Below are 16,321 nucleotides of genomic sequence, written 5' to 3'. Positions count from 1 at the left end.
AGAAGTGGTGCTGTGGCCATCGAGTGCTAGCCTTGAGCTGAAGAGCTCAGGGTCAGCATCCAGGCCCAGAGTTCAAGCCCCACAACCAATGGGAGCGTGTGTGTGTGTGTGTGTGTGTGTAAAAATCAAGCTTGCTCAGAACATCATTCCTTTATTAATAATTAACATACATCCCAGAAGTTAAACCTGCCACTAAAGAGAATCCATACAGTTTTTATCCCTAATCTGGGCAGTTATCTCTGAATGCCTGTGACAATGCATTTCTTAGTGGATATAGACATGGAATGGACTGTTCTCTAAGGTACTACAAATTCATAGCTGATGAGGAGCAGAGAGCTAAGCTCAGCTCCCAGGTTATTCATCTCTCTCTGCCTAACTGATGATGAGGGCCTACCCCTTAACGACAGCACTCAGCGTACCTCTTCTAGAGTTACATAAATTAAAGCCAGATGGATGAAATGCTGCTAAAAGAAAGTTAGGAAGCAAAGTAACAACAGTCCTTCTCTCTTGTCCTCCAAGAAAATGTTAAGGAGAAATACACTGATTTAATTAAGTTTGCATTAACTTGTACTCAGACTTAAAAATGTAACTACTATAAATTGTTTTGTTTTAGTATCAGCTGGCCCAAATGCCAATAGGGCCAAAATTAAGAAACCCTGATCTATATTCCCATGTAGCTGGGTTATTCTACTAGTTTCTCTCTCTATCCCCTATCTCTTCTCTCCTAGCCAATACCACCAGATTTGATATTCCCAAAACACTGCTTACATTACATAATTCTATTCAAAAACTCTCCTCAGATGGGTGTGGTCTGTAATTCCAGCATCCGGGAAACAAGAGAATCTAGTTTGAGGCCAGTCTGAGCTACACAGGAGACACCCTCAAAAAAACAAAGACTGCGCCAGGCGCCAATGGCTAATGCATGTAATCCTAGCTACTCAGGAGGCTGAGAACTGAGGATCATGGTTCAAAGCCAGCCCAGGCAGCAAAATCCATAAGACTCATCTCTATTAAACTACTCAAGAAAGCTGGAAGTGGTACTGTGGGCTCAAAGTGGTAGAGTACTAGCCTTGTTCAAAAGAAGCTCAGGGACAGCACCCAGGCCCTGAATTCAAGCCCCAGGACTGGCAACAAACAAACAAACACAGAGGTTATATAGCATGCATAAAGCCTATGTTCAATCTCTAGCACAGCAACACAAGATGAAATAAGAATAACAACAAAAAAAACCCCCACAAAACAAAAAAACCTTCTTTTATCCAAGTAATGGTGTTTCATTACCAATACATTCAATCTAAAGTTCTCAGCTTAGATGTTAAGTTACTTCAACCTGATTTTACCTGGCTATTAAAATCTTCCTCTTCCTGGCTAGAATTCTCATTCTGGCCAAGATTATAGGATTTTACTGTTTTCTTCTTCCTAAATGTATATTCTCATCTCCGGCTCGAGGCATGGTTCAAGTGGTATAGTGCCTTACTAGGAAGCACAGGGTCCTGAGTTCAAATTACCTAACACACACTTTCTCTCTCTCTCTCTCTCTCTCTCTCTCGTGCTTTCGCTCATGCGGTTTCATGCCAAGAATATGCTCTCTCTTCTCTCACAATCCAAACTCTTCCATCTTCTTAAGTTTTAAGTTCTACTCCAAGAGTACAACTTTCCATTTCCATGTGTAATCAAATATATACTCAGTGTAACATTCAATTTTTTTTCTGTGAAATTTTATCTTCCTAGCAAGACACATAAAATTAGGAGGGCTTTTTTTGTCATTTATTTTTAAGGATTAAGAGTCATATCGCTATACTTTTACTTGGTATTCTCACAAATATCTCCAACATACTTCGTTCAAACAAAATTTTTGTGTGTGTGTGCTGGTTCTGAACTTTGAATTCAGAATGCTGCCCCTTAGCTCAAGGCTAGTACGCTACCACTTGAACCACAACTCCACTTCTGGCTTTTTTGGTGGCTAACTGGAGATCAGCCACAGGGGCTTTTCCTGTCTGGGCTGGCTTCCAACCTCAATCCTCAGAGCTCAGCCTCCTAAGTAGCTAGGATTACAGACCTGAACTACTGGCACCTGGCTAAAACAGAATTCTTAACTGTCCTATTTCAAATTTGCCCTGACCTTGCTAGGCAGAAAATTATTAATTTCTAAATGGCACTACCACAATTAAATCAAGGCAGTCATTCATGATATGCTCCCTATCAAACAATTCCTCAAATATTTCTTGAATTTCTGCTTCTAAATTATTTCTTGAAATCTACTCGTCCCTATTCTACTGCTACTTGAGACTTACTACTTCGCCTTTAAGATTATTGTTTTTGCTCTTGCCCACCACTTACCATAGCACTTCCCAAACAGCAAAGTTTTTTTTGTTGTTGTTGTCAGTCATAGGGCTTGAACTCTGGGCCTGGGTGCTGTCCCTCAGCTCTTCAGCTCAAAACTAGTGCTCTATCACTTGAGCCTCAGTGCCACTTCCAGTTTTCTGGTGGTTTAATTGGAGATAAAGAGTCTCACAGACTTCTGGCTAGGGCTGGCTTTGAACTGAGATCCTCAGGTCTCAGCCTCCTGAGTAGCTAGGATTACAGGTATGAGCCACTGTCCCCTATCCCCATGTATGCTACTTTTTAAAACAATGTTACAAACCACCAATGGACACTTTATTCCAAGCCAACAGTAGTTCTTCATGATCCAAAGATTCTCAAAGATATTGTATATACATAGTAATATAGTACCCAATTACAACTTCATCCAACATTTCCAATTGTGAAATCTTATTCCTAGAAGTAACTGGTAAATGTATATAAAATGACTGCTTTTTTTTTTTATGTTTAGGCAGGATTTTGCTATGTAGGCCAGGACAGCTTCAAACTCAACACCCTCCTGCCTTGGCCACTAGAGTGTTGGGATTACAGTTGTTTGCAACCATACCAGGCTGCCTCTTCTAAAAAGAACAATTTTCAGCTGGGCACCAGTGGCTCAAGCCCGTAATTCTACCTTCTCAGGGGGCTGAGATCTGAGGATTGCAGTTCAAAGCCACTCTGGGCAGGAAAGAGTGTGAGAATCTTATTTCCAATTTATCACCAAAAAAGCTGGAATTGGAGCTGTGGCTCAAGTCGTAGCATGCTAGCCCTGAACACAAAAAGCTCAGGGACCACTAGTGTCCAGGCCATGAGTTTAAGCCCACGGTAGTGGTCATGCAATTTCTATTCAAAGCAGTCCAGGCAAAAAAGTTAAGAGACCTCAACTCAACAAGGAGGCATAGGTAGGAAATGGAGGTTCAAGGCTGGCCTGGACACAAAAGTGTTAGCATCTATACAAAATGTAACTAAACAAAGAAATAAAGCAAAATGAAAAAAAAACCCTGAAAGCACTAAGAGGTAAGGCTCAAGTGGTGACTGCTGGCCTAGCAGTCAAGATCCTAAGTTCAGTTCCTAGGACCACAAAACAAAGCATGACAAAACCCAAAGAACTAATTTTTCAAGTTACTTTTTAAGAACATTCAAATTAACACTGACTCAGGTCATTTAGGCCAGAGTGTGTTCCTCAATAGTCGCTATTAAACATAAAGTAGGTGAGAGAACTTCTGTCTACAGATATGATTTGTATAAAGACACAAATGCAAAATATTACTTGTTTTTTTGTTTTTTGTTTTTTGGGTCTGGTCGTGGGGCTTGAACTTTGGGCCTGGGCGCTGTCCCTCAGCTCTTCAGCTCAAGGCTAGTGCTCTACCACCTGAGCCACCTTCCCAGCCCGCAAAATATTACTTGTCTATGAGAGGTAATTTGGGAAGAGGCTTGTATTTAAAGCATATATGGCATATCACACTGGCTATTCCATTATAAGACTTCAAATCTTTTTTTCTGTCAACTTTTTCCTATGCCTAGTAATACCACAATCCTGAGGCATTCCAAGAAAGGAAGCAATTTTCCAACTTACTCTCATTCTTTTTCAAATTCATGGAACCAGTCACATGTTTATACACTGCCTTACTGAACTATCACATTTTTAAGTCTTTCTTACTAATTATTTCCCATTTTCTTAGTACTGTCTCCCACTGCCTACTGTTTTTTGTTTTGTTTTGTTTTGGCCAGTACTGGAGCTTGAACTCAGAACCTGGCACTGTCCCCTAGCCTTATCACTCTGGCTTTTTCTATGTATTTGGTACTGAGGAATCCAACCCAGGGCTTCATGCTTGCATGCTAGGGAAGCACTCTACCCACTAAGCCACATTCCCAGCCCCCTACTCTGTGTGTGTGTGTGTGTGTGTGTGTGTTTAAGCTCACTCTGGCCTTGAGTGGCTTCATGCTTACATGCTAGGGAAGCACTCTACCCACTAAGCCACATTCCCAGACCCCTACTCTGTGTGTGTGTGTGTGTGTGTGTGTGTGTGTGTTTAAGCTCACTCTGGCCTTGAGTTCCTCCTGCCTCAGTCTCCCCAGTGCATGCCTGGATTGAAAAAAAAGTTGCTACTAATATTCTCACCTACTTATATCCCAAAACTTCTTACCACCATCCTACAATCTAGTGAAAAATACAATAGAGAGGGGAGCAAATTTAACTTTTTAAAATATCAAGTGTATTAAAAATATTAAATGTATTACTTTTAAGAGGAGTTTATTTTGTTTTTTGTTTGTTTTTTGCCAGTCATGGGGCTTGAACTCTGGGTCTGGGCACTGTCCCTCAGCTCTTCAGCTCAAGGCTAGTGCTCTACCACTGGAGCCACAGCGCCACTTCCTGCTTTTTCTGTTTATGTGGTGCTGAGAAATTGAACCCAGGGCCTCATGCTTGCAAGGCATGCACTCTACCGCTGAGCTACCTTCCCAGCCCCTTAAGAGGACTTTAAATGGTGGTTATATGTCCTCAGTGCAACCACTTTATCACTGAAAAAGATTTTTTTGGGCCAGAAAGACAATAGAATCACTGAGAAAATTTCAAAAACATGAAATAGAAATTAAACAGCTTGAGGAATCTCTTCTTCTTCTTCTTTTTTTTTTTTTTTGCCAATAGTGGGCCTGAACTCTGGGCCTGGGCACTGTCCCTTAGCTCTTCAGTATAAGGCTAGCACTCTACCACTTGAGCCACAGTACCACTTCTGGCATTCTCTGCTTATGTGGTTCTGAGGAATTGAACCCAGGGCCTCATTCTTGCAAGGCAAGCACTTTACCACTGAGCCAACTTCCCAGCCCCTCTCTTCACCTATTTAATCTCATGTTAGGCCTCAAAGTTTTCTCTACCAGTATGAGAAATTTGGACAGAAAGAAACACAGCTTTGGCTGGGCTCTGGTGGCTCACTCCTATAATCCTAGCTACTCAGGTGGCTGAGATCTGAGGAGCACGGTTCAAAGCCAGCCCAGGCAGTAAAGTCCGTGAGACTCTTACTGCCAATAAACCACTCAGAAAACCAGAAGTGGCACAGTGGCTCAAGCGGTAGAGCACTAGCCTTGAGCTGAAGAGCTGGGAACACCATTCAGGCCCAGAGTTCAAGCCCCATGACAGACAAAAAAAAAGAAACACAGCTTTGGAAGGACTGATCCAACTTATAAATGGGTAAATTTCCCAAGATAACAACCCTTCCTTATATTTCCAAATATGTTCCATGTGAACAGCTGGAGACCATGCCAAACCAGGAGAAATGAGTATTTTGTGCTGTTACAAAAAATGAAGGCCCTATGGAAGCAGGGATTATTAAAACATTTACTATTTTCTATCGCAGGCCTATTTAGGCAATCCGAGGGAATTTCTAAAAATTGCAGTGCTGGGGCTCGGAAGGTGGCTCAGTGGTAGAGCGCTTGCCTTGCATGCCTGAGGCCCTGGGTTCGATTCCTCAGCACCACAAAAGCAAAAAAAAAATCCGGACGTGGCGCTGTGGCTCAAGTGGTAGAGTTGAGGGACAGTGCCCAGGCTCAGAGTTCAGGCCCCACGACCGTCCCCTCATCCCCCCCAAAAAAGAAAAAAAAATTGCAGTGGTTTATAACTTAAAAATAAAGTTCAGGAGTTGGGAATGTGGCTTAGTGGTATGGTAGTGTGCTTGCCTAGCATGCATGAAGCCCTGGGTTCGATTCCTCAGTACCACATAAACAACTAAATAAATAAAGTTCAGAACACAATGATTACAGTTGATGGATATCAACTTTCCCCAAGGATACAGAGATCAGAGTGGGCTCAAAGTCTCCGAAGGGACTTACGGGTTCCGTTTCCTTCAGATGGCAGGAGGGAAAACGTCTTGGCACTGCACTATACACCTAAAATCCAGTAAGGTTTTTCCCCTGACAACAGAATACAGCTCGTCAAAGCATGCCTTGGTGTGGTAGAGCCAATTAAATGGATGGAAAAGCATTGTTTGTCTTACGTTTCCAGACTGCCTTATAAACATGCACAATAAAATAGTCTTGATCCCCATCACAGGCAATGGAAAAACCCAGATTTGCTCTTTTCACACACATCACCACCACCACCACCATCACCACCCCCACCCCCACCCCGCCCCCCGCCCTTAGTTCAGGTGCTGGCACCTCAGCACTGATCTTTAGGAGTTCTCTCAGATCATTAATGTCCAACGGGAAATCCACTGGCGAGAAAGGCAACACGAGAAAGGCTAGAAAAGTCTGCTACCAAAATAGAAATTCGGATTAACACCGAGTCTCGATAACCACTTTCTCTACCCTTTCACAGAAAAAAACCAAAAACAACAAACAAGAAAACACACACACAAAATTTCCCTCGCAAACTCGTCCCACCACCATCAAGATCGAACCAACTCGGTTCAAATGCGTATCCTTGTCACCCCTGAGACAAGAGGACATTTGGGGCGCCCTTCCGGCCCCTCACCTCCCACACCGACCAGGCCCAGATGAGGGGAGGACCCTAGACGAACAGGAGGGGCTGGGGTTGTGGCGAGCCCCGACGGAAAACAAGCGATTACTGACGAGCCCCACTCACACGGAGAGGGAAGCGGTAACGCTGGGCCAGGGACAACACGGCTTAGTGGGCGGCCAAGGCCTCGGGCACAGACGGAAAACAGGCCGGACCCGCAGAAGGGGAGGCGGGAGAAGCAGCCAGGCCTAGGCCGCACCAGGCCGCCAAGTGGCTAAACGCTGCTTGCCGACTGAGGCTTCGCGCGAAGCCTCCGAGACGGAGGTTATGGTTACCTGCACGGGTTCCTGCAGCACGGTCATCCTAGCGGCTCAGGCCCACTTTCTGCAGTGCCTCAGGCACTCCCACCGTAGCGGCTTCGGCTCGGCCAGCCCCGGCTCATTTAAACTCACCAGCGACCGTTACCGGGGGATGGGGAGGCCGAGCGATAGCCGAATACCTCCGAGCGGGTGACGGAAAAACCCGAAATGGAGCGCTCTAAGCGAGAGCTAGACGGAAAGGCCCGAAGGACCGCGGAAATATCCGAAGTGAGTCGGCGGAGGAGGTGACCGTTGCCGGAAATTGTCGAGGATTACCGGAAACTATCGAGTTTGGACCAATCAGGACGTTGCTCTTCCCAGGCACGCCTTCACCCACGCACGCCACGCCCAATCGGCCACGCTAACTATTGGGCCACGCCCAATCGCCAACTAGCACGCTGGGCGTGGCCCGACGGAGTGGGCGGGAGCGTTACGTGGCAGAACTGCCATCTGGGTTCGCTGCTCCGCCTTTCTGGACAAATTGATGCATAGTAAAATGAGCAAAGGGTAAAACTTTAGAGTTTTGGGGCTGACTTGAATCAAAAGTATTTATCCTTTGTGTTTAGATTTTGATCAGTTCCAGAAGTTCCTTTCAAGGCTCCAAGGAAAGTCAGGGGATATTTATTTGGAAGGATTGCCAGCTCTGAAAACATGTAGGAAAGCAAGTCCTCGAGTCTATTTAAAAGAAAAACTGTAACAACAACAACAACAAACATACTATGTTGTGTGCTATGCGAAGCTAATTGGGATTACGACAAAGTAAAAATAAAGATTTAAACTAGGTTTTGAAGGATGAGTAGAATCAGAAGAAAAGTGAAGACAGAAGAGAGGTCGGGAGAGTTCAGGTATTAGTTCCAGAAAGATTGCTGAGAAGGTTGCTTGGGCCTCTCATTTTTTGAACGAGTTTTCTTTTTCTTTTCTTTTTTAAATTGTAGGTCTTGGGGCCGGAACTCGGCCTGGGCGCTGTCCTTCAGTTCTTCAGCTCAAGGCTACCACTTGAGCCACAGTGCCACTTCCAGTTTTCCTGCCCGGGCTGGCTTTGAGCCGCGATCCTCAGACCTCAGCCTCCTGAGTAGCTAGGATTACAAGCGCGAGCCACCAGCTCCCAGTTTTCTTTATTATCATTTAACTTGTTGAAACTTTAAAAGTTGTCTGCATTTGGGTAAGGGTTGGGAACTTTGTCATGAATTAGTGCTTACCACAAATGGCTCTACGCGAGAATTCCCTGCTCTTCTTTGTGTCCAGTGTTCTTCTCTGTCGACCTTTAAGGTCCTTGACATGTGATTTATAGCAATGGCAATCTCTGACAGTGACCTGATAGGGAAAAAAGTTCAGATATGCTTTGAGCAAGGATTGAAGTCTACAACTCAGGTCTTAGGCAGAAAGTCAGTACGTGGGTCCTTGCGGAAGAACTTGCCTGGTCTTTCCACTTATGGCTCTCCAGTCTAGACTTTGCCTGTAGACATTTTTGGCCAACAGACACTGAAGGCCTTTCTTGCTATTGGCAGTGTTTGTGGTTCTAAAGAGCTTTCCCTCCAACTCCCACTTTATGGAACAGAGAGTACTTTTTTTCTACATAGCATATTTTGGTCTCACCACTACCAGGACAAATTATCCTATTCATGGTTTATACTGAATCTGCAAACTACTGATACTATTTTTCCATAACCACTAGTGGTTGGAAGAGGTATCCAGCCAGTTTTATTTATTGAAACAAATCTTTTGCCAGATTCTACCTCCTCCATAGACAGGATCAAATATATAGAGGATGCTTTAAACGTACCTTCTGGATGGTTAGGAAGCCTTATTTATATGTATTACTCTTTGGTTCTAAAGTGATTTCCGTTTATTTTGTGTGTGTGTGTAGGGGGGGGGGTGCCAGTCCTGGAGCTTGAACTCAGGGCCTGGGCATTGTCCCTGAGATTTATTTTTTGCTCAAGACTAATGTTCTGCCACTTGAGCCACAGCTCCACTTCTAGCTTTTTGGTGATTAATTTGAAATAAGAGTCTCATGGACATGCTGCCCGAGCTGACTTCCAACTGTGATCCTCAGCCTCCTGAATAGCTAGGGTTATAGGAATGAGCCATCAGTGCCTGGCTTCCCCATATTTATTATTATTTTTTTTGTCAGTCATGGGGCCTGAACTCTGAGCCTGGGTGCTGTCCCTCAGCTCTTCAGCTCAAGGCACTCTACCATTTGAGCCACAGTGCCACTTCTGGCTTTTTCTGCTTTTGTGGTGCTGAGGAATCGAACCCAGGGCCTCATGCATGCAAAGCAAGCACTCTACCACTGAGCTATCTTCCCAGCATGTATGCGTGCTCGCTCCCTCTCCCTCTCCCTCTCCCTCTCCTTCTCCCTCTTCCTCTCCCTCTCCCTCTCCCTCTCCCCCTCCCTCTCCCCCTCCCTCTCCATCACTGGCTCTTGCTTACCCTCTCTCTCCCCTCTCCCCTCTCCCCTCTCCCCTCTCTCTCCCCCACCCTCTGTTGTGGGACTTGACTCTGGGCCTGGGCACTGTCCCTGAGCTCTCCAGCTCAAGACTAGTGCTCTACCACTTGAGCCAAGTGCCACTTCCAGTTTTCTGGTGGTTTATTGGAGATAAAAGTCTCATGGGCTTTCCTGCCCAAGCAGGAAATGCAGATCCTCAGATCTCCACCTCCTGAGTAGTTTGTATTACAGGCATGAGCCATGGGCGCCTGGCCTCAAGCCTTAATATTATGTCCTCAGAGTAGTCCTTGTTTTACCTTATTTAGATTATTGACTCCTCGTAGCATAAAGTGTATGGCAATTTTAATTTTTTTATACTTTTTTTTTTGCCTGTCATGGGCTTGAACTCAGAGCCTGAGCACTGTCTCTGAGCTTCTTTTGCTCAAGGCTAGCACTCTACCACGTGAGATACAGAGCCACTTCAGACTTTTTTCTGTTTATGTGGTACTGAGGAATCAAACTCAGGGCTTCATGCATGCTAGGCAAACACTCTACTACTGAGCCACAGTCCCAGCCAGGCAACTTGAATTTTACATAAACTCCATGAGGGCAGAGACTTTGGCTCATCACCTCGGAGTCTTGCCTTGCATGCATGAGGGGCCTGGATTCGATTCCTCAGCACCACATAAGCAGAAAAAAAAGCCAGAAGTGACGCTGAGGCTCAAGTGGTAGAATGCTAGCCTTGAGCTGAAGAGCTGAGGGACAGTGCCCAAGCCCAGAGTTCAGGACCCACAACTGAACAAAAAAACTATTGTACAAATGTTAAAATATTATAAATATATAAATATTTTTGGAATGTCTGATTATTTAATGACTTGACTACTTAATTTTATCTCTTACCAATCCAAACTTGATGCTCTGTGTTGTCTTGTGTTTTATGTATTTGCTGTGTTGTCTAGGCTGACTTGCAATTCTAGATTCCCTTGTCTCAGCCTTCTGAGTGCTGGAATTACAGGTATGTACTACCACAACCAGCTATTTGATTCTTCATTGGATCCAGAGTTGATGTTGATCCATCACATAAGACCTTAAGGGACTTAACCAATGTGGCTTTCCCCGGCTGCCTAAGGGTACACTGCCACCATGAACCACTACCACTACCAACTATCCTGATCAGGGAGATCAACATGACTAATCTACTACTTCAAAGGAAATAAATGATCATCAATATTCTTCACTCAGGGAAGGGAATAGGATTTAGGACAAATTTTGGGAAAATGAAACAAAAATGTAGAAGATCACATCAGATGTGGGTTTTTGTTTTTGTTTTTTTTTGTGTGTGTGTGGTGGTAGGGGTCATGAAGTTTGAACTGAGGGCACTGGCCATGAGCATTTTTGCTCAAGGCTAACATTCTATACTTGAACCAAAGCTTCACTGTTGGCTTGTTGGTGGTTAATTGGAGATAAAACTTTCCGGCCCAGGCTGGCTTTGAACTATGATCCTCAGATCTCAACATCGTGAGTAGTGTAGAATTACAGGTGTGAGAGACCATTACCAAGGAGACTTACAATCCCTTTTTTTTTTTTTTGGTCCAGTCGTGGGGCCTGAACTCTGGGCCTGGGCGCTGTCCCTCAGCTCTTCAGCTCAAGGCTAGCACTCTACCACTTGAGTCACAACGCCACCTCCGGCTTTTTTTTTCTGCTTATGTGGTGCTGAGGAATCGAACCCAGGGCCTCAAGCATGCAAGGCAAGCACTTTACCACTGAGCCACCTTGCCAGCCCTTACAATCCCTTTTGGTAGAGGCAAGACAACTGGTATGATTCATAATTCCTTGGATTATACAAAAAAAACCCCAAAACCCAAACATAGACATGCAAGACATGAAGTGTATGAGAAGAAAAAGACCTCAAGAAAATAGTGAAAGAATGTTAACAGAATTAGGAAAGTCAGGTGACTGCAAATGCCTATGTTGGTACTAGCAAAAAGAAGATAAAGATTTTGCAGTGACTTTATCTGAGTAAATTTTCATAAAAGGCTAATTAAACAATAATTAAAAAATAATATACTCTGAGGTAATATACCATTTGAGGTACTGGCTAATATAAAACTACATTGCTGAGCGCCAGTGCCTGTAATCAGAGCTACTCAGGAGGTTGAGGTCAGGATCATAGTTCAAGGCCAGCCCAGGCAGGAGTGTCTGTGAGACTCTTATCTCCAATTAACCACCAGAAAATTGGAAGTGGCATCGTGGCTCAAGTAGTAGAACGCTAGCCTTGAACTGAAGAGCTCAGGGACAGTGCCCAGCCCAGTTCAAGCCACACACACACACACACACACACACACACCACACACACACACACACACCACACACACACACACACACACACACACACACACATTGATAGAGGAAAATCTGTGTTAACTGGCCTAAAATTCAGCAGTCTCAGATGCACAAGAGAAGAAATTAGGCTGGCAGGGGAGTGTAAGTAAGCCAATCAGCTTGTCTGAAAGTGGAGGCTCTGTGAAGTTGTTTGTAATAGTGGTGCTGGGGACAGTAGAGAAATAGCTCTGAGTTGCAGGCTGATGACTTCAGAGTTAATAAAATAGACCTAGGGAGCTGCTGCTGCTGATTGCGCTAGAGAGTGACCTCATGAGAAGGGAATTTGAGAAAGATTATGCTAGCAGCTGAGGATTATGTGAATCGGAGGAGAGAAAACCCAGGGGCTGGGAGTGCTGTAGAGGTTGCTAGGGTGTGTAGGCAGTTCCAAGTGTCCATTTGTTTTAAGACCCAGTCTGAAAAAGAATGGGAAATTAAAACAGGTTCAAGTTATTAAAGTGAAAAATATTCTTATCTTATTCCTTCTCCCAAGGCTTTCAGAATCTAACCAGAAGACTGTTTGCTCTATACACATTTAGAAGTAAAAAAGTACAGTGAATGATCTTACTAGTTATTGTCTCTTCCCTTAGAAGAGCCATATATGCCTGGCTGCTGGATAAAAATAAATCTATTATCTAGAGAGAATGCCCCATCAAATAATAAGCCCTTCATTTCTCCATCTTCTAGCTAGGTTCTAGCCAGCCTTTCATATTGCTAGATAGATTACACAAAAATGGATTAAAGAGCCGGGTGCTGGTAGCTCACGCCTGTAATCCTAGCTACTCAGGAGGCTGAGATCTGAGGATCGCGGTTCAAAGCCAGCCCGGGCAGGAGAGACCGTGAGACTCCTATCTCCAATAAACCACCAGAAAACTGGAAGTGACGCTGTGGCTCAAGTGGTAGAGCGCTCGCCTTGAGCTGAAGAGCTGAGGGACAGCGCCCAGGCCCAGAGTTCAAGCCCCACAACCGACAAAAAAAAAAAAAAATGGATTAAAGACGCCTGGTTTTATTGTCTTGAGTGCATACTATAGTTGCCTTGTAGATTTTGTTTGCATTACTAATAATATGATTTGAGCTAGAGGATGAGCTAGGTTTGTTTGTTTATATAGTTACTGTGTGCTGGTACTGGGGACTGAACTCAGGGACCTCATGCCCCTTTGATGGAGCTGGAACCCTACCACTTGCCGTTACATCTCCACTTCTGGTTTTTGCCGGTTAATTGGAGATGTGTGTCTCATGGACTTTTTTTTCTTTTTCCTTTTTCTTTGTTGGCCATGGGGCTTGAACTTAGGGCCTGGGCACTGTCCCTGAGCTTCTTTTGCTCAAGGCTAGCACTCTACCAATTGAGCCACAGCACCACTTCCAGCCTTTTCTGTTTATGTGGTACTAAGGTCGAACCCAGGGCTTCATGCATGCTAGGCAAGCACTCTACTACTAAGCCATATTCCCAGCCATATATCATCTTTACCTATAATTCCTAGTACAATATCAATATTATCTAAAGAGTTATTATACTGTATGGTTTAGGGAATAATTATAGAAAGAAAAAGTCTGTACATGTTCAGTACTGATGTAATTTTTTTCCAAGTATTTTTGATCTGGAGTTGGTTGAGTCCATGGATGCCAGATCCCAAAGATATAGAGAGGTGGCTAAACAGTTTTGGGCTGCTTTCGATGAGAAATATCTTAAGAGCAAATAGAAAATGTGAAGTTTAAATAATCTGGAAAAGAAGTTGGGCCTTTATTCCAGGCATAGTGGAGCACACTTGTAATTAATCCCTCCACTCTGGAAGCTGAAGCAGGAGGATCATGAGTTCTAAGTCAGTCTGTACTACCTAAGGAGAACATGTCTCAAAAATTAAAAAAAAAGTTGACTTTGACATGCAGAGTTTCTAAATGGAACTAAATGTGTTTCTTCTATGTAATACTTATATGAAATGTATTGATGATCATGGTATTAAAACTTATATTTGTATCTTCCACACAAGATGTCCAGGGATGGCCTCTTTTTTTTTTTGTCCATTGTGGGGCTTGAACTCTGGGCCTGGGTGCTGTCCTTGAGCTCTTTAGCTCAGGGCAAGTGCTCTACTACTTGAGCCACAGTGCCATTCCCAGTTTTCTGGTGGTTAATTGGAGATAAGAGTTTCATGGACTTCCCTTGCCCAGGCTGGCTTTGAACCTCCATCCTCAGATCTCAGCCTAGGATTACAGGCATGAGCCACCAGTGCCCAACATAGGGATGGCCTCTTACACATCTTAGTATGAGTATTTGTACACTGTAGGTGCTTATTAAGAGAATAATGTATAGCAAGGAAAGGAAAGTCAGTAGTAAAACTTTTGAGTTCTAAGTGCCACCAAGAAGGCCCAGAGACATGATCACTAACGCTGGCCATAGCAAAGTCATGAGTGGTATGCTAGGAAGGAATACAGAATTCAGGAAGCCAAATGAAATTGGCAGAGGGAAACCAAGATGAATATCTTTTAGCACTAAAAGTACATCCTCAAAACTTTGGAAAAAGTGCTTGCTAAAGGTTTATGTGTCTTTCTTTTCCTTACTGAGAACACCCAGAACCATCTCTTTAATTAATAGCTCCTTGTTTTCTTGTCCCCTATGGGGCTGGTTTCCCTGTCTCTATGAATCCCTTTCAGCTTTTAATTCACTCTTTTGCCTTAGGTAGTATACTGGGTTCTAGTCTTATGTCTGCCATGATCCACAGTGGACTTTGGATAAGTTACTCCCTTCTGTCTGGGGAACTATAGTTCCCTGCAGCTGGTAGCATTTGTGCCAGAATGCAGTTTGGCTGATTGATGAGGATTCTGACTTGCTCTTTGCTAAACACTAGCTGTTTTGCCCTCTGCCCTCTGCTTTAGAACTATGTCTACCTGTAACCCACGTGTTATCAGCCTCCCAGAGTCCTCATCACAAGACGTAGCTCAGATACAGCACAGAAGGGAACTTCCAACTATTTAAGCAGTATTGAGTGGATCAACATAGGTCCCCTTCTCCTCCTATGCCACAGCAGCCTAGGGAGTAAGGTTTGAGGGGATTATTGAACATACTCTGACAACCAGGTGCTATCCTGGTCCTTGAAATTTGAGTTTTGAGACCTTTCCTCTTCCCATGTGCCTTTATCTATGAAGTTCTTAAAGACTGAGCGTTAAAGACCATTGAAACTTCTCCTTTCCTTCCTTCCTTCCTTCCTTCCTTCCTTCCTTCCTTCCTGTGCATAAGTGGGACTCCTATACACAGACTTAGATTTTGAAAAGTTAACATTTGAAAAAGTAGATATATACCTAATTTCTTTCAAGCATACTTCAAAGTAATCCAATAACCAAATCAAGTACCAAAAATTATTTTCCCTTCTTACTTGTAAATAAATGGACAAACCTGATTCATTTATTTTAGAAAAAAATTGACTTCAAAACATAATTGTTTTCAAAACTGCCAGATGCTGGTGGCTCACACCTCTAATCCTAGCTACTTAGGAGGCTGAGATCTGAGGATAGCAGTTCAAAGCCATCCCAGGCAGGAAAGTCCTTGAGACTCTGATCTCCAATCAACCACCAGAAAACCGTAAGTGGCACGGTGGCTCAAGTGGTAGAGCACTTGCCTTGAGCTAAAGAGCTCAGGGACAGTACCCAGGCCCAGAGTTCAAGCCCCATGACTGACAACAAACAAGCAAACAAAAAAACATAATTGTTTTCAAAACTATACCTGTCCAAGTTCAGTAAATTCACTAAATCAGATTATTCATAACTTGAAATTAACTTTATTATTAAGTAAATTTACCAAATCTCATTATTATTAACTTGAAATTTAAAAAAAGTGCTTTATAAACTAAAAATCACTATCTTTTTCTACAATTGTTTCATTAACATAATTAATTGTCCAAGGGGGAGATTCATTGTGACCTTTTTATATATGCATACAGTTAACCTGATCAACTTCACCCTCTCTATCACTTTTCTTAAAACAATTTCAACGAATTTCATCATTCTATTTTTTATACATGCAAATAAACTACTTCCACCATCTTCATCCCCACTTTATTAATATCGATAAAGGCAGAGGCTTGAAGATTGTGAATTTGAGGCACCCTGACCTACCTAGGAAGAATTTTTCTAAAAATGAAAGATAAAAAAGAGGAATCAGGGAAGACATATCTTGTTCTCTTTTGTGTTACTGGGGTTTGAACTAAGTTTCTTGCTAGGTAGGTGCTTCACTGCTTAAGCCACACCCCAGTCCTTTTTGCTTAGTTATTTTCAAATAGGGTCTTAGCTACTCTACTTGGACTGTTGTATGGCAGAACATTAGTTCAATCAGGATTCAAATTTAAGGATTTT

The 16,321-nt window shown here is 43.4% G+C and overlaps 2 protein-coding genes across 3 annotated transcripts in view; one reads left to right on the top strand and one right to left on the bottom strand.

The window, feature by feature from the left end:
- The window catches only part of Cdc27 (cell division cycle 27), an 86,041-nt gene extending 78,633 nt beyond the window's left edge, over positions 1 to 7,408 (bottom strand). For both annotated transcript variants that reach the window (XM_013033277.1, XM_013033278.1), the window contains exon 1: positions 7,150 to 7,408. In XM_013033277.1, coding sequence (XP_012888731.1) covers positions 7,150 to 7,176 — 27 coding nt within the window. In that variant the 5' untranslated portion in view covers positions 7,177 to 7,408. The remainder of the gene's footprint in view (positions 1 to 7,149) is intronic.
- Positions 7,409 to 7,816: 408 nt separating this feature from the next.
- Positions 7,817 to 16,321, top strand: part of Myl4 (myosin, light chain 4, alkali; atrial, embryonic) — a 28,283-nt gene continuing 19,778 nt past the window's right edge. The window contains exon 1 of the mRNA XM_013033261.1: positions 7,817 to 8,018. The gene's annotated coding sequence lies outside the window, so the exon portion shown is untranslated. The remainder of the gene's footprint in view (positions 8,019 to 16,321) is intronic.

Source organism: Dipodomys ordii, unplaced genomic scaffold (assembly GCF_000151885.1).
Source record: "Dipodomys ordii isolate 6190 unplaced genomic scaffold, Dord_2.0 Scaffold165, whole genome shotgun sequence".
In the NCBI taxonomy this organism is placed as follows: Eukaryota; Metazoa; Chordata; class Mammalia; order Rodentia; family Heteromyidae; genus Dipodomys; species Dipodomys ordii.
Note: the sequence above shows the minus strand (reverse complement) of the source record. Positions and strands in the feature narration are given on the sequence as shown.